This window comes from Schistocerca serialis, chromosome 1 (genome assembly GCF_023864345.2).
Source record: "Schistocerca serialis cubense isolate TAMUIC-IGC-003099 chromosome 1, iqSchSeri2.2, whole genome shotgun sequence".
Taxonomy (NCBI): Eukaryota; Metazoa; Arthropoda; class Insecta; order Orthoptera; family Acrididae; genus Schistocerca; species Schistocerca serialis.
Window position 1 is genome coordinate 1,131,801,682 of NC_064638.1, and position 24,482 is coordinate 1,131,826,163.

Consider the following 24,482-nt stretch of genomic DNA (forward strand, 5'->3'; position numbering starts at 1 on the left):
CTGATCCCACACGAGAGCACCACACAATGACTACCACAACAACTATATTATGTCTTTCTTATTATAATGGGTACAGTAGCCAAAGAGAGGCTCACAATAACAATCTGACAACAGATATCCAGAGGTAAACATGTAACTCAGTTAGAGCTGGCTGGCCCCATCTCTAAAAGCTGTCGGCTGGCCAGTAGAGAATAGAGACAAGAGGCTGCTCATGCAACCACAACTGGTGGCCTCTGACGGCTGTCGAACTCCGAGCTCCATCTGCCGACTCCTGTGGCGTGTCTTATGACTGTGCACACAGACCGCAGATGTGGATCTATGCGGCTCACTACAAAATGACACAGCAAAGGATTAGAAATAAAAAAATACATTTAAAACAATAAACTGAATACAAATAATGATCAAAGTCATTTCGGCAAAGATTTTAAAATAAAATTTTATAACCACCAGACAACAGTAGAACCCTCAACCTTCTGCATGTTGGAAATGTATCTTAACCACCATGTTAAAACCACCCTGGATAACATTACTATTTTTAAGGTTCTAGAGCAGCAGTTCCCACTGGGTGTGCCAAGGCACAATACTGTGCCATAAAATTATTTAGGTGTGCCACATTACTTCTGAGGGTTTATAATATTACTAAAAAAAGTAACTGAAGAAATTTCATTAAATGTTTATTTTTAAGAAAGAACAACAGAATGTATAGCAATATTTCAGAACTTAAAACTTATTTACAGGTTATTTACTACTTTACACCTTACAAGTCTTAGCTCTCAATGAGAAACTTGAGCCTGTTGTTTCTTAAACAAAAGTTCAGTTTGTGGTGAAATTGAAAACAAACACACAGACAAGTCTCTCACATTTCTTGTTTTTTATGTTGTTGTTGTGGCCTTCAGTCCAAAGAGTGGTTTGATGCAGCTCTCCATTCTACTCTATCCTATGCAAGACTCTACCTCTCCAAGTAACTACTGCAACTTACATCCTTCTGAATCTGCTTATTGCATTCATCTCTTTGTCTCCCTCTACGATTTTTACCCCCCATGCTTCCCTCCAGTACTAAATTGGCGATCCCTTGATGTCTCAGAATGTGTGCTACCAACCGATCCCTCCTCCTAGTCACGCTGTACCACAAATTTCTCTTCTCACTAATTCTGTTCAGTAGCTCCTCATTAGTTGTGTGCTCTACCTATCTATCTATTCTTCATCATTCTTCTGTAGCATCACATCTCAAAAGCTTCTATCCTCTTCTTGTCTAAACTGTTTATTGTCCATGTCCCACTTCCATGCATGGCTGCACTCCAAACAAATACTTCCAGTAAGGACTTCCTGACACTTAAATCTATACTTAATGTTAACAAATTTGTTTTCTTCAGAAACGCTTTTGTTGCTACTGCCAGTCTACATTTTATGTCCTCCTTACTTTGACCATCATCAGTTATTTCGCTTTCCAAATAGCAAAACTCATCTGCTACTTTAAGTGTCTCATTTCCTAATCTAATTCCCTCAGTGTCACCTGATTTAATTTGACTACAGTCCATTATCCTCACTTTGGTTTTGTTGATGTTCATCTTATATTCTCCTTTCAAGACACTGTCCATTCCATTCAACTGCTCTTCCAAGTCCTTTGCTGTCTCTGACACAATTACAACATCATTGGCAAACCTCGAAGTTTTTATTTCTTCTCCATGGACTTTAATTCCTACTCCAAATTTTTCTTTTGCTTCCTTTCTGCTCGCTCAATATACAGACTGAATAACATTAGGGAAATGCTACAATGCTGTCTCACTTCCTTCTCAACCACTGCTTCCTTTTCATGCCCCTCGACCCTTATAACTGCCAGCTGGTTTCTGTACAAATTGTAAATAGCCTTTCACTGCATGTATTTTACCCCTGCCACCTGTACGAAGGTAATCGCAAAAGTAAGTAAGGTCTCCTATTTTTTTTGGTAATGTTGACTGGAATATTGTCTTTCAAATTCTACGAGGGTAATCCCAAAAGTAAGGTTTCCTATTTTTTTTAATAAGTACATAGACCTGTTTATTTCTACAATGATTTACCTCAGTCTACAGCTTGAACATTTAGCTATTTTTTGACATATTCATCATTTCTGTCGATGCATTTTTGTAGACGCTGTGGCAGTTTCTGTATGCCCATGTCATACCAGCTCGCCGCCATGCTGTTCAGAAAGTTATGAACCCCTTCTTTCAACTCGTCGTTGGAGCTGAATCGCTGGGACCACAATTAACGCTGCCAGGTACTGTGAGAATCTGAAAAAACTCAAACGGGCAATTCAGAACCAGAGAAGAGGAATGTTGAGCAAGGGTGTACACATTCTCAATGACAACGCTTGCCCACTCATCACTCGGCAAACCGTTGCTCACCTGCAACAGTTTCATGGAACACAATCACCCACTCACCCTATAGTCCTGACTTGGCACCCAGTGACTATCACCTGTTCCCTAGGTTAAAAGAACATTTGGCCAGAAAGCGATTCATCTCCGATGATGAGGTGAAAGAAGAGGTTCATAACTTTCTGAACAGTATGGTGGCGAGCTGGTATGACATGGACGTACATAAACTGCCACAGCGTCTACAAAAATGCATCGACAGAAATGGTGATTATGTCGAAAAATAGCCAAATGCTCAAGCTGTAAACTAATGTAAACCATTGTAGAAATAAACATGTCAATGTACTTATTAAAAAAAATAGGAAACCTTACTTTTGGGATTACCCTCGTAGAATTTGAAAGACAATATTCCAGTCAACATTACCAAAAGCCTTCTCTACGTATACAAATGTTATAAACATAGGTTTACCTTTCCTTAACCTATCTTCTATCAGAAGTCATAGGGTCAGGTATTGCCTTGTGTGTTCCTACATTTCTCCAGAATCCAAACTGATCTTCCCTGAGTTCGCTTCTACCAGTTTTTCCATTCTTCTGTAAAGGATTCATGTTAGTATTTTGCAACCGTGACTAATTAAACTGGTAGTTCAGTAATTTTCACACCTGTCAGCACCCGCTTTCATTGAAATCCGAATTACTATATTCTTCTTGTAGTCTGAGGGTATTTCACCTGTCTCATACATCTTGCTCACCAGACAGAAGAGTTTTGTCATGGCTGGCTCTCCCAAGGATATCAGTAGCTCTAATGGAATGTTGTCTACTCCCTGTGCCTTGTTTTTTATATTAGCTTGTGATAAAAGTCTGAGGTTGCACAAATAGGTGGTGAAAAAATGCAACAGTGTAGTACGTGGTCTCACTGCTATTACTAGGTGCTCTTTCTTTGCTAACACCCTAAACTTGATAAGTGGTAATTCACCATATTTCAACTGAAGTTTCAGTCCACCTGAAGTTCTGCAAGCTGCTCTTCTTCCTCTAGAGAAAGGTCAGTGATGGATTCTGGAGGCATGACATCAGGATAATGCACCCAGTCATATTTGTCGACAGTGGTGGAGGGAAAATATTGTGCCATGAGGTGATTTAATATGAGTATGTATGTTATCTACTTTGTATCTACTATATACGGATGTACTTTGAAAGTAACAGTAAACCTCTTAAGATTTTTCTTTCCCATGTGTGACTGCCAAATCCAGGCTTTTTGTAATTCAGAAAATGTTTCTAGGTCTCTAGCTTTAGGCATCTAGCAGATCTATATATGCAGAATCAAAATTTCATGTTAAGATCCCCTTCAGGCAACAATTGTTCAAGAGGTCCTGTCTTAAAAGCCCCAGACTTAACGAAGTGTGCCATGTTAATGCCTCACTCAAAATTCTGTTGCAACAGTCTTCACCACCTCAGCCTCACGATATATGAAGCAATGTGTTGTTTGAGTCTTTCACCAAATTTTCTGTATTGTGGGCTTATACCTACTCTGCCAGAAATACACATTACATCCAAGATATGCAAGCAGGCAGCTTCTAATGAGATAGCCTATGAAAGTTCCCATGCTCCACAAGGCCAGCGAACAGCAGCCTAAAAACTGTCTGAGGTTTCTGGCTCCATGGACCTCTTTCTTACACCGGCCATGTGACAGGAAATTGGACAAGCTGTATCCTGGCAACCAGGGCTGTACTTAGGCCAGCATCTGGACCCTTAGCAGTAACTTGTCACTCCAAGTGGGCTTTCTGGGCCAGGTGCCACATTCAGTTGCATTTCATCATCAAGAGCTCACTCCAGAGCCGTCGCTACACAGTCACCACTGCCCACGCCAGTCTTCACAATCCAGAACCTCCCACGCAACCTCTCCAGAAGAAGACACAGCCGTGACGTAGTAACCGATCAGTGGATTTGTAATAATTCTGTGTTCATCCTTATAATTGACTTCCCTGAACTTAGTAAGTTTATCATTGTGAACTCTGACAGGTCCCTTCAGGTTTTTGTTTGGCATCTAATGTGCAAAAACTTCCATTTATAACTCTTTGTTATTTATCATTAATAGGCCTTCTGCCCGATGCACTACCTGTGTTTTTGTTTGTGACTGTTTTCACACAGACTTCAATGAAGGAAGATTGTGTTATCTTGACTAAAAGAAATTTCAAATTTGTTGCATGCCTGTGCCTTCTTTTCTTGACCATCTGCAGTGGATTTTTAAAATTCCTTTGAATCTTCCAGTCACTGCTGTTGCACTCTCTGTGCAAACACAATGGCAACTTCTCCAGGACAGCCCATTTGGTTTCAAAGTGCCGAATATAGAATTATTCACATCTAAACCAGTTTATGTTGAGGGCAGTTCAGTATATGAAAGGAATTGTTCAATAATTGAATCCACATCAAAAAATCTTATGCAACTCAGTAATTGACATTTCTTACTTTATATCAGTTGACTCGTCAAGCTGCAGTATAAATACGAGGGTGTGCTGAAATATACAGCCTCCCAATGTTTTACTTGAAAACTCAAAGCTTTTTACATAAAAATCAACTTTATTGACACACAGCATCTTTATTCTTCACGTCTACATACTTATTTCTCAACAGTTAGCCTGGTGACGAACACATTTCTTTCAATGAGAGACCATTTCATTGATACCATTACTGCAGAACATTTAACTTTGGTGATGGAGTAACAACCTCACATCGGCTTGCACCGCTTCATCACTATGAAAATGAAGTCCTTGAATATGACCTTTAAGTTCTGGAAACAGATTAAAATCAGATGGGACCAAGTTGGTACTATATAGAGGATGACTGATGACCGTGAGCCCAAGGCATTGGACTGTTGCAGATGTCGCAGGGCTTGTGTGTGATCTGGTATAGTCATGCTGAAGGAGAGTGTGCTCCATGTGTGGATGAACTCTTTGAATTTGTGCTTTCAATTTTCTGAGCTGTTTCTCACACACTAATATAGTTACATTACAAATCACCACATTGAACACTACAATTCAGAGTCCTCTAGTGGCAGAGGCTTGCAACGTGCACCAGCAAAGCAGGAATGTCGACTGAGTAATATGCATGACGTGTAATATCTCAACCAATACTGAGAACAGAATAAAAAAATTCAGAGGTATTACTTTCCAGTGCGCCCTCATAAATGACCATCACTTACTTTTTTGTGTACATTAAACTGGATATCTGAAGACATGTCATCAATCCGCCAGGAAATAGTCTCGTTTGACGAGAAATTATATCCTCTGCAGTAGTACGGAGTTGCAGTTTTTTGCTACTGTTTCAGGAACTTTATAACTGGCCACTTGCACTTTTCCAAATATAGTTGCTCTCAGTAACATAGCTTTTCTGGTAAGGAAATCAATCAGCTAAAACAGTCCTTATCTTTCCCAGATAAGTGACTATGTTTACTATTCAAATGTCTTTTGAATTTTCCAAGGACCATGAATTCAATGGTTAGTTTTTCTCTGCACATGGCACACTCTGGTAATGGACAGTTTTTAGGTCCACAGAACATAAATCCAAAGTTCAAAGTTTAAATCATTCTCTTGGTACTTACAAGCTGTTCCAGTAGGCTGCAACGCTTTCACAAAATTTACATTTGGAATCGGTTAATTTTCACTTTTTGTTGTTATTTGCTTCTGTCACTCAGTCATCTTCCAATCTTCTTTTCTTTTTTCTTTCTTTTTTTTTTTTTTTTTTTAATCAAAAACTAATTTTGTTGATTACAAGGAAGTGAGAGCCTGCTAGGGTGGATGGCTGTACGGTATGATACTTACAACCCCAATCTACAGTACCACACAGATGGTTTAAAAAGGTCGACCCATGCCTGATGACCTCTCCTGAATCCAACCAAGGTTTTGGGATGTTTTCTATGGTAATTAGGTAAATTTCAGTACTGGAAGTCTCCTCCAAAATATTCCTAATTGAGAACCCCTCTACCCAGACACAGCCTAATGGAATATTTGAATGAAAAGAAAGGTCTACAAGAGCCCCTACTCCTATATTCATGAGTAATAGGAACTGAAAAAAATAAAAGGTGCATTAGTGCATAATTGTTTTCCAACCTTGATGTGTCCTTACGTTGAAAGAAGTTTCATCGGAATTAATAAGTCAGTGCCAGTACATGAGTAATCTACTTCTGCTTGAGTGCAAAATTGTTGAGCTTTTGTGCAGTCTCGTATACGGATGACATGCAGATATGTGTTGATCAGGAGAAAATGCATGCAGATGTGTAACCTCAAATGGGACCTACTTTGAAGGCAATCACTACTAACAGAACGTATTTGGTAAGGACAAAAATTTGCAACACTGGATTCTTTTCTTTGTTAATATGTCACACACAACATTTTTCAATGGAGCAAAAGAACTTGTCTGCTCCTCCACTGCTACTGAATTGATACATTCTGGTGAAACATGTCAAAGCAAAAAAACAAAGTTCAAGGTTTCTAATACGACATGAAAAATTGTTCTTAGTAATGTTACAGTCTATTCCTTTTGTATCACAGTAGAATTTATGAGCTTTCAGAATTTGTGTTTGATCTTACAGTCCAAATTGGAAAAGGATTGGTATAGATAAGACATCAGAAGAATTCAATTTCAATAAGAAACCCAAATGTGGCATTATTCTAGGAAGACACTGTAGGACATAAATAAGAAGAAAATTAACAATGAGATGCCAGCAGCTGGCAAGATTAGAAAATCTGTGAAGTTAGACGTGGCACTACAGACAAGTAGTGAGACCAGCAGTAAAAGCCCAGCTAGAACAGTGGTGAACAAAAATGTTGACAACAGTGGGACAAAACAAACAGTGTAGGGCAACAACATATCCAAAATCTGCTCCATGCCACTCCCAACTTTTTGTGTTTCATATCTCTTATTTTGCTGGAATCAGACTGTTGTCTCCCCTCTGATCTCATCCAGTTTCTTCCTTCATCTAGAGATTTCACATGATTTTCTCATCATATTGTTGAAAAATTTCAATTTCCCAAATGCTTTCTTCTCAATTTTGTTCAACAAAGGTGTGGTGGTTATCGACTGCAAGAGTCGACCGCCTCATCTTTGAGAACGAACTTCTTTGAAAACTGTTGATCGCAGTGTGTTCCAAACTCTGTATTCGAGCGGATGTGTTTGTACCAACATGATCAAAATAAAGTTAATTCATTATAAACGAGCAAATACTTAATGTTGGGTTTGATATTACCGTACGTAACATCTTGATCCCCACACTGGTGACCCTGACGCTCATGAATGCCGCTTACGACGCCAGAAATGTGTACTGGAACATCACCATGGACAAACAATGTTGCAACCCTTTGTCGGATTTCTACACCCATCGACTTCGCATCGCGCCGCATCTGGATGCAGTGTACAGGAAGTGTAATTAGTGTGTAAATTCCCGACTCTTGTGTGAATCGTGCTTTTTGATAACTTTCGTCACCTTCTCACACATCGACAATGCGACCAAGGCGCACACGTCACCCGTCGAAACCCGCTCAATGCGTCGGTAATTTCACTTCCGGACAGTGCAGTGCTCCTCTGCCGATTAATTTGGACAATTTTGACTTGCTTTTGTGTAATGCATTAACTTTGTGCACTGCTTCGACATTGGACAATCATGCCAAACAATGGACTGCAACAAACGGGGACTATGTTGCAAATCCCAGTTCACACGAACTCCGAACTACAGCTAAATCATATGCCTGGTCGAATTCACGGGAAAAATTTCATCAAGGACATCCTACCAATCAACAACAATGCACCAATTACACTGACGACAATGCCGGCTGTTTTTCAGTACAACACTGGACATGCCACGCCTCCCTCTACACAGCACCGGAGCCGCACAGACTATGCTCGACTGCTACCGACAGCGACGTCACGGCCGCCGCATGCTGGCTCACTGACCTCAACCCAGTCAAAACAAACAGCTGCGCGACATACAATCCCGCCACGGCTACCGCACCCGCATCTTGTCAACAACTCGCCGACACTATGCACGCTTACCGCCTGGCCATTCACTGCTCGATCGCGCCCGCAACTTGTTCACCCACCCCAGACAACGATTTCAGCCGTATCAATGCTTCATACAGCAGTGAACATGTTCTCACTCCGCCGCCGCCGAGTACTGAGTTTCACATTCATGATCGCACAGACAATCTCTTCTACTCAAACTGTTATGTCAATACTGTGCCACCGACCTTGTCTTTTATGCCAGGTTACCCTTTGATAGTGACAGATTCTGATTTAGACCCCATCTTACTCAGTGATACACAGCAGACTGCTTCATGACATACATTTTCACCTGAACAACTGCAACAGCTACGTGAGCAAATTGCGACATACAACTTGTTGGTACAAGATCAGTTACACATGCTGCAGCCAACACCGACCGAGCACGACATGCAACGAGATGCTCCTGTCATTGTTCCGCCTCCGACTGCTGACGATCCTTTGCCGTTACTACCAGCTACAACTAATACCCTGACGATCACACTACATGGACGTATGTCCAAGATGTCACAACTGTCATCATGCCACCTCAAGTGGAAATTCTACGTTACTGATGTGATACAAGCAACTTATTTACGCCGCTGCCACCTTTCCTTGGTAGTTCCAGACACTTCGTTTCTGTACCACGGCATAACCAGCCACATTCCAGTGCAGCTTGCTTTGCTGCCCTCTTCACTACCTCCGCAATGTACAACCAACACATCTGCCGTTTCTGCTTCGACAGTGAGCATCTTTCCACTCCGACACACGACCGTGCAGCAGTTTTGTGCGAGCAGCTTGCAGCCTTACGACTCGACCACAGTGCCGACAGCGACAGCATACACGCAGCTCCAGTTCCATCAAACTGTCGCCTCTCTGCCACAGACCAGTAGTTCATCCGCCGATTCGACTTCTTCACATTCACATTACGTCTCATCGCCTTCCTGCTCCGACCATGGTTTCACCGACCACATCCGCCTTCCACCACCTCTCGCCGTCGCCATGCCTCATGCCCAGGGCTCACGGCCACGCCCCCCAACCTTCGATCACAGCTGTTTCGCACATCAAAACACCGACACTGTCAACTCTGCTTGTAACATCCTGCCATCTACCGCTGTAACACACTCACCGTCCACAGACTCTGAGGTGACGCTTCCGTCTACACCGAAGTCATCCGCCGCCAAGGTCAGTTATGTGCAGCTTGCTGTTTTCTCCCCTGATGCGACATCAAGCGCCTCTATAACTCCATCATTACCGCGAGTGTTGCTCATCCGGCATCTCTTACGCAACTTGTTAAGCCACAGCATGCTTGCTCCTTTATGTCATACGGCCAATAACAAACTGTTAGCGGACACGTTGCACTTACCGCGGCGCTCGCCGGCAAATACTTTGGCAATACATCACATCGCATCTTCAACGCACTCCGCATCTTTGATCGGATCAAAACCCCGCTGCACCGCACAGCCTCAGCACGACGATGTTCTCCCCACCGACACGCCGCCGCCTTCTGCTCCCACCGTGCCATCAGCAGCATGGCACAGTCAACCTGTGGACGCCTTCCACGCCTCCTTCCCTCCGCTGGTCATGCCCACCAAGACATCGAAAAACGGTCCGATCGCACCTCGCACTAGTGCCTGCCACGACACGATCGGTCACGCGCACCTGCGCCATCAGCCAGCCGGGTGCACACATGCCTCTCATCATCCTTACCATGTTCCACACTACCGGCGGGGGCTCTGTGGCGGTTATCCGACTGGAAGAGTCGACCGCCTCACCTTTGAGAACGAACTTCTTTGAAAACTGCTGATCGCAGTGTGTTCCGAACTCTGTATTCGAGTGGATGTGTTTGTACCGACATGATCAAAATAAAGTTAATTCATTATAAACGAGCAAATACTTAATGTTGGGTTCGATATTACCGTACGTAAGATCTCGATCCCCACAAAGGTATCTCATTTTAGGCATAAATGTCCTGAGCAGTTAATCATTTAGAGACAGAAATTTATTCATATAAATAAAACTTACAACTTACTAATTTTTGTATGAACGTTGCTGATTTTCATTAGAATCAAAAATTGTTACATGTGAGTAAAAAGTAAATTACATATGACAGACAGCTTACTATTTGGCATTACGATAAGTATATATAAGTTTATTCAAGTAAAACTTCCTGAAATCTATCATTTCATACAACTTTTCTGACTCTAGTAATACTGAGATGACCAATTTTAGTCAAAAGCAACAACTGTCACAAAAATTAGCAATTTGGACAGTATTTGAATAAAATACTTTGTAAAACAGTCTCAGACTCTGGACACTTTAGAATCTCGTAGCATTTTTACACATGAGCCAGTCTGCTGTCACGTGCAAGTAAACATTTTTATCTTTACTTGGGTGCAGTTTCATTTATGGCTGTTTTATTCCTTATAAATAATACAATGCATGTTCTGCAGCAATAGTGATATCATAATAGAAAACAGGCTGTTGACTAAACATCAGACTATAAGCTCCATAGACATTCAATACTCCTTTTACACATATGAAAAAAGGCAGACAAATGTATAGGCTTTTACACCAGTGTAATAATGAATAAAATACCTTTGAGTATCACACTAAATCATACTGTAAAATTAAATACTGTTTTCAGCTCTTATGTCATTTTACATTACAACATAGGGTTTCATTTAAACTGAATCAAATTTAAAAGACAATGTTTGTTGAGCTATCTGCTGGTCTGTAAAAATAATATCTAATCTTGCCTGTGACAGGAAGTTTCCTCAATCCCTGGGAATGTCTGCACTCAAATCCGCAACTACATAAGCAGCTGCTGTCCAGATTGCAGTGCAAAGGTCAAGAACATGTGGATCTTCTACAGTCACCATATCTGCTGCTGTATGGTGGAACCAGAAATAATGCTCATTCGCATTAATTAGGCTCGAGCTAGGCACACCAACATCTGTCCACAAGGCTATGTCTGATCCTCCTACTTGTGGAGTACTATATCGGCTTGCACCAATTGGTTTAAAAAGTCTGAAATAATGGGTAGACACATCTAATACATCCTAATATCAAAGTCATTAAACCACATTAATAGACTATAACTCACAGGGGTGTTACGCAAAGTAATGATTGTGTTACAGTACAGATGCAGTAGGATAATGCACATTCATGACAGTCTAAAACTTAGTGCTTGTTATTTGTCATGGTGCTGATACTGTTTGTAATTCAATAGGAAACTGCAGCAGCAAAAAAATTAGAGAGTACTATTTGGAAGTACTGCACGAATTGCATGGAAGATGCTCATTCTGCAATTACACTGGCACTTGTCACCAGCATGCAAGCAGCAGTATGACAGAAAAGAACAAATCAGTACGAGCAATAATGCCAAGTAGTGAATAATATTATTTTTGTACATTTGACTACTAAAACTACAAAATTGTTTGAAATTAATGCAACCCATAAAAATGGTATGTGGAAAGACTGCAATGAAGGAGAAATACATAAGATTTTACTAATGTAAAAATTTTCTATATAAGACATTACATAAATGGTAAAAATGTGACAGGGAATGTAAAGACAGTTTAGATCTGTCAAAGCAGTTCCATCAGGATCAACTTCCTCATTTACACAGGTCTCCACATGGATTCCTCCATATTCCCTGTGAAGATGGAGGGGGTACAATACTCACTGCTTGCAAGCCTGCATTCAGTGTCTGCTTGTGGAGTACTTTTGCAGTGAAGCCATGCTCTGTAGCCAAACAAGAGCAAAAAGAATGACTGCAAAGTCAATTGTTACGAACACCGATAAGGATGCCAAACAGAGCACAACATGGAGTTAAATAACAATCACTAAATCTGGTTTAATAAGTTGTCTTCTAAAAGAAAGGGAGAGCAAAAGGAATCTGAGTAAAATCAGTCAGACCCCTGTAACAGAACCAGTAATCTCTGACAGCAATGAAAACATTGGTTTTTTATGCAGCACTACACAATAAATATTGGACAATATATAGAAAACATGTCAGCCACACTACAGTAAGTGTATTACATTAATGATGAGTGTGATTCATAATGTGAGAAAACCACATTTTAGGAGAAAGAGAAGGCACACAATAGTATCCATTCAATTGGATGCATATTATCACTTGCTTGCCCTGGGTAACAAATACGATGAATACTTAATACAAATTGATTAGCTCCAGACAGTCATCTCCTACTCATTTTACAGAACATGGTAAAGTATTTCACGAGCAAGCAAACATATGCAGAGTGTGCCAAATAAAAATGGCCCTGATGAGTGGATACGATTGTATGTGAACGTATGCATATAATCACACCTTATAACGCGCGCACCACATGTACACCCGCCATGTGATCCACACCGGTTCACAGCATTGTGTGGATTGTGTCAGTGAGAGTGGAACAGTGCAAAGGGGATGATGATATTCACAGTGGAGCGGCAGGTGTTTGTTGGAGAAAGTTATGTGAAATTACGTGAAACCAAAGTCATGGAAATGGTGTGGTCAGTTGTTTGCTGAGAAGTTCAATGGTGTCAAAGTGCCAGAAAAGAGTGCCACGCAACAGTAAGTCTGAAAATGATGTCAGACAGGATCTGTTCTGAAAAAGTCAAAAAAACATTCCGATATGTGCTCACACTGGCGTCAAGAGATGAATGGTGGTCACTTTCAACATCTGCTACAGGTCTTAATCAGGTTAGTACTGTACTTCCTTTCCTCTGTGATTCTTTGTACCCTAGAACTCTGTTCTCCAGGCCACTTATTATTTGCTCCACCCTGTAAGACGTATTTTCTAATTCACTCACATTTTAGTTTTCACTATGTACAAACAATAGAGTAAAAATTAATAAACAACAAAAAGGAAGAGAAATGAAGTTACAATGCACATCCCCTAAAGAAAATTTGCATCTACAACTGCTGTAATTATCTGTTTAGCCAAGAAACAAACACAGAAATTCCAGAACTAAACACATGTTCCCCTAAGAAACAATATTACTTGGTGCAGACAGACAATCCAACACAATGAACATACACCCACAGAAAAAATACTCTCCAAATGAAATGTAGATCATGTTTTTCCATTCACAAGCAACCAAAAATTCTATTCAGTGCACATTGTACATTATCCTTCAGATTAAAAGAAATAACATTTCCTATTTTGAATTATGGAAGGATGTTCATCACTGTAAAGGAATAGCCAAAGAGAAATTTTTCAATGGATGAGAAAGAAACAAATAAGAACATTACATCAATTTTACAGACAAATGTGTGTGTGTGTGTGTGTGTGTGTGTGTGTGTGTGTGTTTTCCATACCTCCTCCTAAGCCACTGAATACATTTCAACCAAATTTGGTATGCATACGATTTATTATCTGATATGAACCACTGTTGGAATAAAAACCACCTGGCTCCAATTGGGGGAGGGGTTTGGGAGGGGGGGGGGGGGGAGCAGAGTGAAAGGGTTGATAACCTCTGACATCAAGGCTGCCAGGGGCTATACGTGTGAATGGCCACAACTGAGTGGAGGGAGGAAGCGACAGCCAGAAAGAGGGGGGAGGAGATGGACAGAGAGAAGGGGAAGAGGAGATGAACAGAGGGGGAGAGGAGAAGGTGATGGGCATCCAAGTGGTTATGTGCAGATGTAATGCTCTTACTAATGAGTCCGAGGCATTTAACATCAAGGGCGAAAACGTTGTTCTTATCTAACTGACAATGTAAATCATTTTCAAAGACACACTTGAAAAAGGATTCAAGGTTCCTCTGGTGTTCTACATGCATCAGTCCTGTGGTGATGATTTTGTCTAAACAGTTAACACAATGAGCAATACCCTAAACCAACTGTCCCAAGTATATTTCTAGAAGATGGCAACGCCAAATGGTAAATGATTATAGTGTTCAAGCCTAACACGATATTTAAGATAATCAATTGTTTTGATTTGCTGGTTAATGGAAGTTTTAGATAAACATCTTTGAAATCTATTTTTGAAAAATATTGGTCCCTTCATTAACAAATCCTTTGGGTAAGGCATAAAATCAATGTTGGACAGAGCTTTAAGAGAACTTGCTTTGAAATCATCAAAAATGTGTAATGACGCATTACATTTTTTAATGACAACCATAGGTGTCCCTCATTCACTCCAATCTCTGCCTGAGCAGCAAATCTGGTAGCAAACAGTAGTGGGCAAGTTCCACAAAATTTTGGCACCAGTGACAGTTACATAGTGATGAGAGCCGTGTAATCTTCCGCACAACTTGGCAATGTTTTCTCTTTGCCTATGTGTATCACAAACTGAATAGAGATCAGAAAATGGCACAAAATTGATGTGGTCCACTATTTTGAAACCAAATGTCATGAGGGCATCAAAGCTGAAAATGTTAATAGCATTAGGTGACCTCACTACTAAGAATGTTAGTAAACACTCAACATCTTTGTGCTTAGCTGTAAGCAAACATAGTCCAAGGAAAGGAATTGTCTGTTGGCAATAAGACACGACCCGCTGCCGAGTCCTTTACAGCAAAGGTTAGCCGAGCCACTGATACATGTCCTCGTTCATGACTGACAGGAAGGCTTCTGTGTCCACCTGGAACTCCACTCACTGGCCAGAAATATGAAGAGCCAGTGTCAGTTTCTGGGCACCGGTGGAACTGCTCGATCAGCTGCCATGACTGCGATGTGTTGCCACCAGACCATGATGAGATGGGTTGCTGACGAGCCACTTGTTGACAGGTGTCCCAGTTTGCCACATGCCAAACATTGGGTGGCGTGGTGTGGGCAACAGTGGTGTGAATGACAGCTACTGTGCTCTAAAGATAACTGTATCATCCTCAGGTTGTGTGGTGAATGCTTCAACATTGAGGGGAAAACGGCATTTCTGAACCACCTGTTTAGTATTTGAAAAGGGTTTACTCAATGCTGAGAAAAGGGGGGGGGGGGGGGGGGGGTTAATTTAAATCAATGTAAGTAAGTCTCTCAAAACACTGATGATCCAGACAACCACAAACAACTCAGGTGAGACACACAGGGGTGTAAAAAGATGATTATGAATCATAATCTTCAGCTGCTGGCAGTTTCAATGGTAGCCTACTATTTTTGACACATGAATTTTGTCAGTAAAAACGTATTGAATATCAGAAGCAATCGCAAAAAACTTAGCAATCTCAAGAATGTCACTAACACTACAGTCAGATGTTGCCACTGCTTTAGTCATGACATTCCTGTCGAGGCCCAACCACATCACGAATCAATAATTTGCATAGGACTCTTTACATTCTAATGAGTGAAATTGCACTGGCATATGAACCCCTGAAAAGTGAAGCCAATGGTGTGTAAGACTGTCCACTTTCTTTGTGATTAATTAAAATGGAGCTTAGCTGCAACAAGATGCACTTGATGACACTAATATTTAATAAACAGAGCGCACAGTTCACCGAGAAACAAATCACTAGGGTTTGAGAGTGGTCACAACTGTTGCTACATGAGAAGAATAAAGTACTTTGCTGGTTACTGGAAACACTAAAAGCAAGACAATGTATTTTAAAACATCAGAGACATAATTCCCATGTCTCTGGAGCCTCGTAAAAGTAGGTGAATAGTGGTGAGGGCATAGCAGTGACCATCTTCACACATGGAACCTCATCCAGCATGTGCCCACTGACCCCTATTTCTGGTACCTAAAGGATCCAGCACACTTGAATGATCTATTATAATCACTACATAAACATGTACACACCAGATGATTTTATGTAACATGGTTTCCTTCCCAGAGAGCTTGTTTTTATGATTCAGGTACTACATAGTAAGTTCCCCTCAACATTAATTGTGGGAAGATACAGCAAATAAAATGCAATTCCTGCAGAATAAGATGTTTGCCTGAAATACAAAAAAAGCTGTGAAACCCAAAACCCAAAGATTATACAAATTATTCGACCAAGAGGACATGCGCGCACGCCCGCCTGCCCCCCCCCCCCCCCCCACACACACACACTTTCCAAATAACAAGACCAACAACAGTGACAAGCACAAATATTCAATAATTTATTTACACATTTGAACATAAAACAAAATACAACAACTTGCACCAACATTTGTTACGGAGTTTGCTAGTCTTGTCCTGTGTGTGACTGGACACAGGATTATTGTCGGGGAATGTCTGTGCTCAAATCTGCAATTACATAGGCAGCTGCGGCCCAAACTGCAGTGCACAAGTCAAGAACATGCGGATCTTCCACAGTCATCATATCTGCTGCTGAGTGATGGAACCAGAAATAATGGCCATTTGCATTAATTAAACTTGACCCAGGCACACCTGCATTAGTCCACAGGGCTATATCTGATCCAACATATGGCTGAGTACTAAACTGGGTGGCATTGACTGGCTTGAGAAGCCTGAAATTATGGGAAAAAACACTTAATAACTGTAATTCAACAAAACATTATTAACTTTCAGTATGATGCAAAAGTGTCACACAGTCAGTCGAAGAAGTAATAGAAGGGTCGACTAAACAAAACACACACATCATGCAACAATAGTGCTTTGAAACCAGATACTATCCAAGTATAGTTAGTTTGCATACTAGGGGAATTGGTAATATTATCTGAACATGTGTTTACTGATTGTAACTATAAAAATTTAAAACTTCATCACAGAACAAAATATGGAGATCACACTCAAATATCACAAGACAACACGTTTAACGAACATGAATGGTGTGTTTGATAATGTATTGTTACAAGGCCTTGCTCAATGAAGCATTTGTTCACAAAAATAGAATGATTTGGAAACTTGGTTAAGTGGAAGAATAACTCTCTCAAAACAATATCCAAGTTAAAAAGAATAGAACAAATCCAAAACAAATCAGCCCCAGCAACTTTCCAAATTTCCTCTTTCTCCACCTATCTTTCATAGTTTTTCCTGAAGAGTGATATTTTGGCCACAATAACAGAAAATTTCATCAAAATTTTTTGTTGTGGCTACCATGAAGGCTTTTTGTGAGATTGATGGATTAGCTAAAGCACAGATTTATGTGACCAATTATGTTTTCAGGCTTGTCACAAGTTTCCCCGAGTGAAAATCCCTGATATTTCCCTGATTTCCAGACAAATTTTAGCATTTTTCCCTGACAAATTTTGAGTGCTCAAGGATAAGTAAAGGCAAAAGTTGACAAAAATGTAAATACTTCTGTATTTCTAAACATGTGACCAAAAATCTTAAGTACTAGCATCAGCATCTTTTGTAATGAACTGCTTTTAGGTGAAGAAAGCAAGCCAAGTGGTATATTTGTTTCATTAAGGCCACTGATGTTATTTTATTTCAATAAAACAAAACACATTTGGTGACAAAAATATGCATTTTATTGGAGATGCAAGGCAGATTTAAATTACCTTCACTGATTTCAGAAATAACCTCAGAAAAAGAAGTGTAGAAGGCAGGGAAGAGTTATCTAAGTCAACACTGTAGGTGACTGCCAATGAAATGTTGGTTACTGTCGGTTATAACCCACTGTGTTACATCCTTTATTTTACATGTATTGTGTGGTTTTTCTTTCAAAAAGTACATGAGTAGATAGTGTACAAACTTCCAGCAACTGCCACAATTTTCTTCTTCTTATTGTTCATACTCCAAAGTGCCAAAATGTTCTAGAATAAATAAAATGACTATAAAATGTTGCATTGCACAGTGTGCTTGTGGTGAGACAGTCGCAATTTCTGAAATCCATCGCCGATTACCTCTGGCCTGCGGAGGAGTACCGCGGTCCTGGGTCCATAGATAAACCACAAAAATCAGCCACATTGCGCTACACACAAACAGACCTGGCCTGTGGTCAGATTGGTGAGACTAAATCTGACGAGCAGGGCCTGCACATTATTGGGAAACGATGGGCTTCAGAATGACAGGCCCGATCTGTTAGAGATACCCATAGAAATGGCCTGCAGTTCTGGCCTGTCATGGAAGTCCAATCATGAGGCCAGTTATTCAAATGTCACAGACACCATATTGATGAAATGAGACCATGGTGATCAATCCATGCAGTAGGTAACTTGCACGAATACTCTGAGAATCAATACTAATGAGGATAGGTAGCAATTTGCTGTAAAGATGATCGTTGAGCTGCATACAGGCACACAGAAAAGAGAATCAACCTCTCACAACTAAATTTTTGGCCATAGCCTTTGTCAGAAAACGAGAGCACACACATTCACATAATCACTCGGACACAACTCATGTGCACATGACCGCCATCTCTGGTTGTTGCATCAACAGACTCTGAGAATCAGATCCAAAAAAACCACTCCTCACACCTCCCTGACCTCCCTGCCTCTCGTCAGCAGCTGCTTGGCTAGCATCAAGAAGTGGTGGTGGTGGCACTGAGTGAAAGCTGAGGGGAGTGGTAGACAGGGGAGAAGCAATAAGGTGGAGGGAGTAGGGAAGCGGCGCATGTTCTCAGCTGCATCCAGCCAGCGATGATGTATGACATCTCAGTGCACAAGCCATTTCATCTACTGAGACAAAAACGAGATTTTTCCAGTTTTCTTCCTCCCCCCCCCCCCCACCCCCCCCCCTCCCTGACACATTTGAAGTTCACTGATATGCCCTGATTTCCAGAACTTGTGGCAACCCTGGTTTTTATACACCAAACTGTAATATTCATTACAAGTAGCCATCATTTAACTAATTGTATTAACAAATAACACCTCGTGTAGTCATTGGAAGCTCAGAATGTCAGCATCCATTTCTACACTCCAGCTGTGGACACAAGAAATGCATGGTATTGAGGACAAACAAACAACAGCCCAACATAAATTACATATATATTTCCAGTACACGTGATTCCTCTTCTATTTGTTTAAGAATTCGATGTTAGAGACATATGTGTTACAATGGTTCACATTCTCAAAACTGGCATTCAACAATTAGACCAAACAGCCATTCACCGTCATTATTACTCACCAAGTATGCAATAAAGACAATGCAAGCTCTCTACAAAAATCACTGTGCCTTGGACCATAGGCAAATTTGCTACCTCTTTCTTGCTGCATTAGTTCCATCTGCAACAGCTGATCAGCCAAACATATTTTTATATATACATACCTTCCAACAAACTCACAGCAGTGTATCACCACATGACTACTAGTGTATAAGCAGTTGTTCTGCCTATACACCAGTAAAGTCATATGCCAACATGTACTGCTTGAGTTTGTTGGATGGTAACTCAAGTCAAATGCACTGAAGATGGCTATCTATAGCTGAAATCTGGATAAGCAATAATAATAAAAAACAGTACGATTCTGACTGATTCCTCTGTTCCTATCCTTCCTTAGTTAACCTACTACTGCAAAGAGATGGTGGAGATATTGTATTGAATGAGGAACTATCAACAGAGTTCCTCGCTCAGGCAGGAAGAGACTGAGCACACTCCCGGAGTACACAGATCTTGTTTCGATGGGAGACCAACTTCCTTAGTATTAGTGACACACTTCACTGAAGGCTGGGGAAAGTTGTACACCTCACATAAAGATCTGGTGTGAAATGGGAACTCAGTGAGAAAAATGTTTTATACTGGATGGTATTCACAGAGCTCCATCTGAATAGGAGGTGAGAAAACGTAAGTTTCACAGGTGAGGTGTTTTCCATTAGCAATGACAGCCCAACAAAGGTTTACTGACTGTGTGGGACAAGAAAATCTAGCAAAGAAGTGGGAAGCTCTAGGTTTCCTGCACAGGCTGCATTTCTGCGAGAGGAGCAGGGGTACTTCATAGAACTGAGGGAAATTTGACAAAATGCAATACACTCATATGGTGAAAAATGTGATGCTGTCTTCAGCGTTAATGCTATACAGTGAAAGAAAATTCACATTACAGGAAGATCATTCTTCTGTTCTTAAGTCCACATTTGTTTGGCAGTTGTTTGGCAGCAACTGGACTGGTCGCCCCAAGCTGCTGACCCAATGGGAAACATTTGGACTCAGGTAGAAGAGTCACTGTCAGATATCTGGCCACGATACCAACCAGCTACAGCTGATGCACTTTGGGACTGCATTCTTGAAGGATGTGACAAAGCTGCCTCTTTTGGCAATTATATCTGATGCCTCATAGACTCCATGCCAAGATGCACAACTGAAGTTAGAAGTAAGGGGGGATTCTGGACAAGATACAAGAGCTTTATTTTCTCAAATTAAAGTCTGTCAGTCAGAGCCAGTGGAAGATGACTTGGCTACAGAAAAGTATTGAATCAGATAATACAGTATCAATTAGTTCTTTAAATTACATTTTTAACTGAAATAAGTTCCTTTTAAATACATTTTTCAAATATTACATTTCTCTTTTATTTGCTCCCTGCCTACATTCTTGAAAAAAGTAATGAATTAAGAGGGATTTTTCTATGGCTATCTTTTGTTATTTTTCCTCTATTTCTATTCCTTGCATCCTCTCAAAAACATGTAAAAGATTTCTTCTAATATTTATTCACCTCCCAAGTCTCTTTCTATTTCTCTCTTTCTCTTGCACTCTCATCTCACTTGTATGTCACTCCATCCTCACAAAATTAATAAACAAATCTAGCTGTTATCATTGAATCAAACAATGGAAAATCCAGGATGGAATGTAAAAATACGAGAGAAGGAGAGTTGCTACTCACCATATAGTGGAGATGCTGAGTCACGAAATGCACAATAAAAATATTCACACAATCATAGCTTTCGGCCATTAAGGCCTTTGTCAGCAGTAGACACACATACACACACGCAGACACACACTCACGCAAGCGCAACTTGCACACACGTCTGCAATCTCAGAGAGCTGTCTACTGCTGACAAAGGTCTTAATGGCCGAAAGCTATGATTGTGTGAATCTTTTTACTGTGCCTATCGCAACTCAGCATCTCCGCTATATGGTGAGTAGCAACTTTCCTTCTCTCGTATTATCATTGAAATTACACTTTGACTTGTAAAATCCCCTCTGCATCGTTCCCCTTTTACTTTTCCCCTCCTTCATTTCTCCCAATACTTATGTAACAGTTCCTTTTTTAATCCCCAGTTTTATTACCCATTCTTTGTTCTGAGAACATCCTTCCCTTACCCTTTTTCTCTCGCTTATGATAAAAGGAACTAAGGAAGAGAGACATACCTTTCTATGAGATTACTTTTCTCACTTTTCAATACTTTATTTCGCACATCTACCCTTCCCCCCCTTCTCCCCCCCCCCCCCCCCCTCAGCTCCTTCCCTCTCTCTCTCTCTCTCTCTCTCTCTCTCTCTCTCTCTCTCTCACTCACACACACACACACACACACACACAGCACGTAGTCTTCATTCATTCATTACTTTTTATTTTTATTTCACTTTATTTTATTTTTTTAAATATTGACAATATTCTGTGAATGGCAATATCCTGACTTAGAACACTAGGTTCACCCATGATGGATTAATGCAAAAATTTTTAGTTGCACCTGAAGCAGAGGCTGCTGATCAATTAAAACCAATCTTTACCTGGTGTCTGCAGTATCTTCACTCATTAACAGCATATCAGTTTCTCCAGACAGCTATTTGAGACTTGTGGAGATTGGACAAGCAACATTTCGAGTACGGAAGGGCTGAAAGAATTACATGTTATTTCCCTGTGCCTGGGCATGGATGTTCATCAGCAATTTTCGACTTCAGAACTTATGTTGTGAGTAAGTGCAGAAATACAAGACATTACTATAGTAGCTGCCACCTGTGATAGCTGCCAAACAAAAAGTGCCACCTATCGAAAAGCATAAATCTTAAAAATATTACAGGGGCTGCTAGGAACTTGTGGAATCGATAAATCAGTTTTTGTCCCTCATTGGGGACAGAAGTGAGGTTCTAGCAGCCAATGGATGCAGATTTTTTTCAGTAGTATATCATTTTATAAAAAATTGACATTTGGGATTCTTAGCGACTGACCAAAGTCATTTCAGGTATTGAAAGACAACAAGAATAAGATCTGTTTCTATGTGAGGGTGTTGAGTTTCATCATCAGTATTCGGCCCCTGAAGGCAAGTGTAGTTATTTAGTGCACAAGCACTAGACTTGACAATGGGAGCTACTGGTGTTGATTTGTAATCAGAAGTTTAGTTTTTCAAGGCTACCGCAGAGGTGGAATACTACATTCAAGACACGCACTGGAAACAATCAATCTGTCTCCTCACACTATTGCTTATTGGCTCTCGCTTAACTGAGTAAATATCGGCTGCATAAATTTAACATAAGAGAATGACAAGTAGATAGAGAGACTAGCAGTCCCCTAGTTGGAATTGCCATGGAAGAACTTGAGAAAGCCATTAAGAAGCTGAAAAATGTTAAAGCAAAAATTTTAAATGATATGAGAATGGAACAGATTAAACATTCAGGCACCATGGGAAGTTCATTTCACCTATTAGCTGATTTACCCTTAAGTGACAAACAAACATGTAACAGACATTTCCTACATTTGCATGTTCTGGTCCTGTGACAAACATCAATGCCCAACCAGTGAGGCACAAATCTATGTAAGGCAATTACGCTGTTGCAAGAAAAATTTATCAACATACCTGGAATAACTCCCAACACTTGCGTTTCCCAACCTCAACCTCACCCTCATCCATCAAACAAAGATAAAAGAAATTACCACCTTCATACTACTATCAACTCTGTAATAACCTGCATACATTAATTTTCCAAATTACTACCACAGAACTGGAAACATACATTACACAGGTCTCCATTTCACTGTCTCTACTTAACCCCAACTAAAACAGTACAATGTCATAAAAAATGTGAGCAACGAAAAATTCTGAATACCAATGTTCAAAGCACGAAAGATCCAAGAGTCACATGAAATCACGCACATCAGAGCTCATTCTCCTTTTGATCACTAGTTATTTTCATGAAATGCTGCCTTCAGTTAACAACAAAAGCTGCTTCTACATACAATTTTCCACATCTCTATCTTGAACTACAAAATTGGCGACCACCCAGTCACTGCTGGACAGCTGCCTGCACTCAACTTCAGAAGTCGGAAACTGCTGATAAACATCCATGTCCAGGCACAGGAAAATTATTTTTAGTTCCTTTGTCCTTCTGTACTTGAAATGCAAATTGTCCATTCAAATCCATGATATGGACAATTTTGTCTTGTATATGTGCTCGTCTGCGTGTGTCCCTGAATAATCATTTTTGGCCTAGTTGTTAAGACACTTGCTTGAATTTGAACAAATAACTGATAGCCATAATGTGAAGTTGCTAAATGCCAGAAGTTAGCGTCAATAGCAGGCATGTATCCAAGACCAAAGTCTTTAAAATGCATATACTAAAGAAAAAGAAGAAGTCTGGCTGACCTCCTTTAGCAGATGGAACAGATGGAACAAAGGTGGTATGACAATGGTAGCAGATTTGATTTTGGTCCAAGGCATGATGATTTTCAGACAGTGTTTGTGTTGTCTTTTTCACATACTCGGTGAGTAATAATGGCTACAATAAAACACAGTTAATGACTGTTTGGCCTAATAGTCGAATGCAAGTCTTGAGAATATGAACCACTGTACCACATGTGTGTCTGACATTGAATTCCTTAAACAAAAGGAAACAGAAATCATATGTACTGGAAATATCTGCTGCAGGCATATATGTAACGTATGTCAGGCTATTGTTGTTGGTCCTAAATATCTTGCATTTATTGGGTCCAGAGCTCAAGTCTAGCAATATTCCCACTTAATTGCTGGCTAGTGGATAAAAGATACCAAAACTCATAAATGTGCCAGATAGGTGGTGGCTTGTGTGGACAGCATGTCACCTCATCAGCACAGCTAGGCTCACATTGGTGGACAGTCCATGTGGTTGACACCTTCGACATCATCAGCTCAACAAGAAATATAAATCAATGTTAGATCAACTTGATATGTCTGACATAAATCATAAACCCCATTGAGAACACCTCAGTTACAATCTGTCAGCACCACAAGCATATTACAGTTAACCATAGATTAACGGTTCGAAATTAATCCATGGCATGAGTAATGACATTCAGTGATGTGCTAGTTTTCTTCGTCTATGTTTATCTGCTATGTTTGTTACCAGCAATTAGTGTCCCACTACTTTTA

The 24,482-nt window shown here is 40.4% G+C and overlaps 1 protein-coding gene across 4 annotated transcripts in view; it reads right to left on the reverse strand.

The window, feature by feature from the left end:
- LOC126417107 (carboxypeptidase Q-like) overlaps positions 1–24,482 on the reverse strand; it is an 88,963-nt gene that overhangs the window by 18,860 nt on the left and 45,621 nt on the right. The window contains exon 6 of one of the 4 annotated variants that reach the window (XM_050085026.1): positions 16,694–16,773. The exons of 1 other annotated variant lie outside the window; for it this stretch is intronic. In XM_050085026.1, the coding sequence (XP_049940983.1) occupies positions 16,694–16,773 (80 nt within the window). Of the gene's footprint in view, positions 1–11,134; positions 11,406–16,470; positions 16,774–24,482 lie in introns of all 4 variants that reach the window. 2 more of the 4 variants (XM_050085011.1, XM_050085005.1) reach the window with 2 other exon arrangements.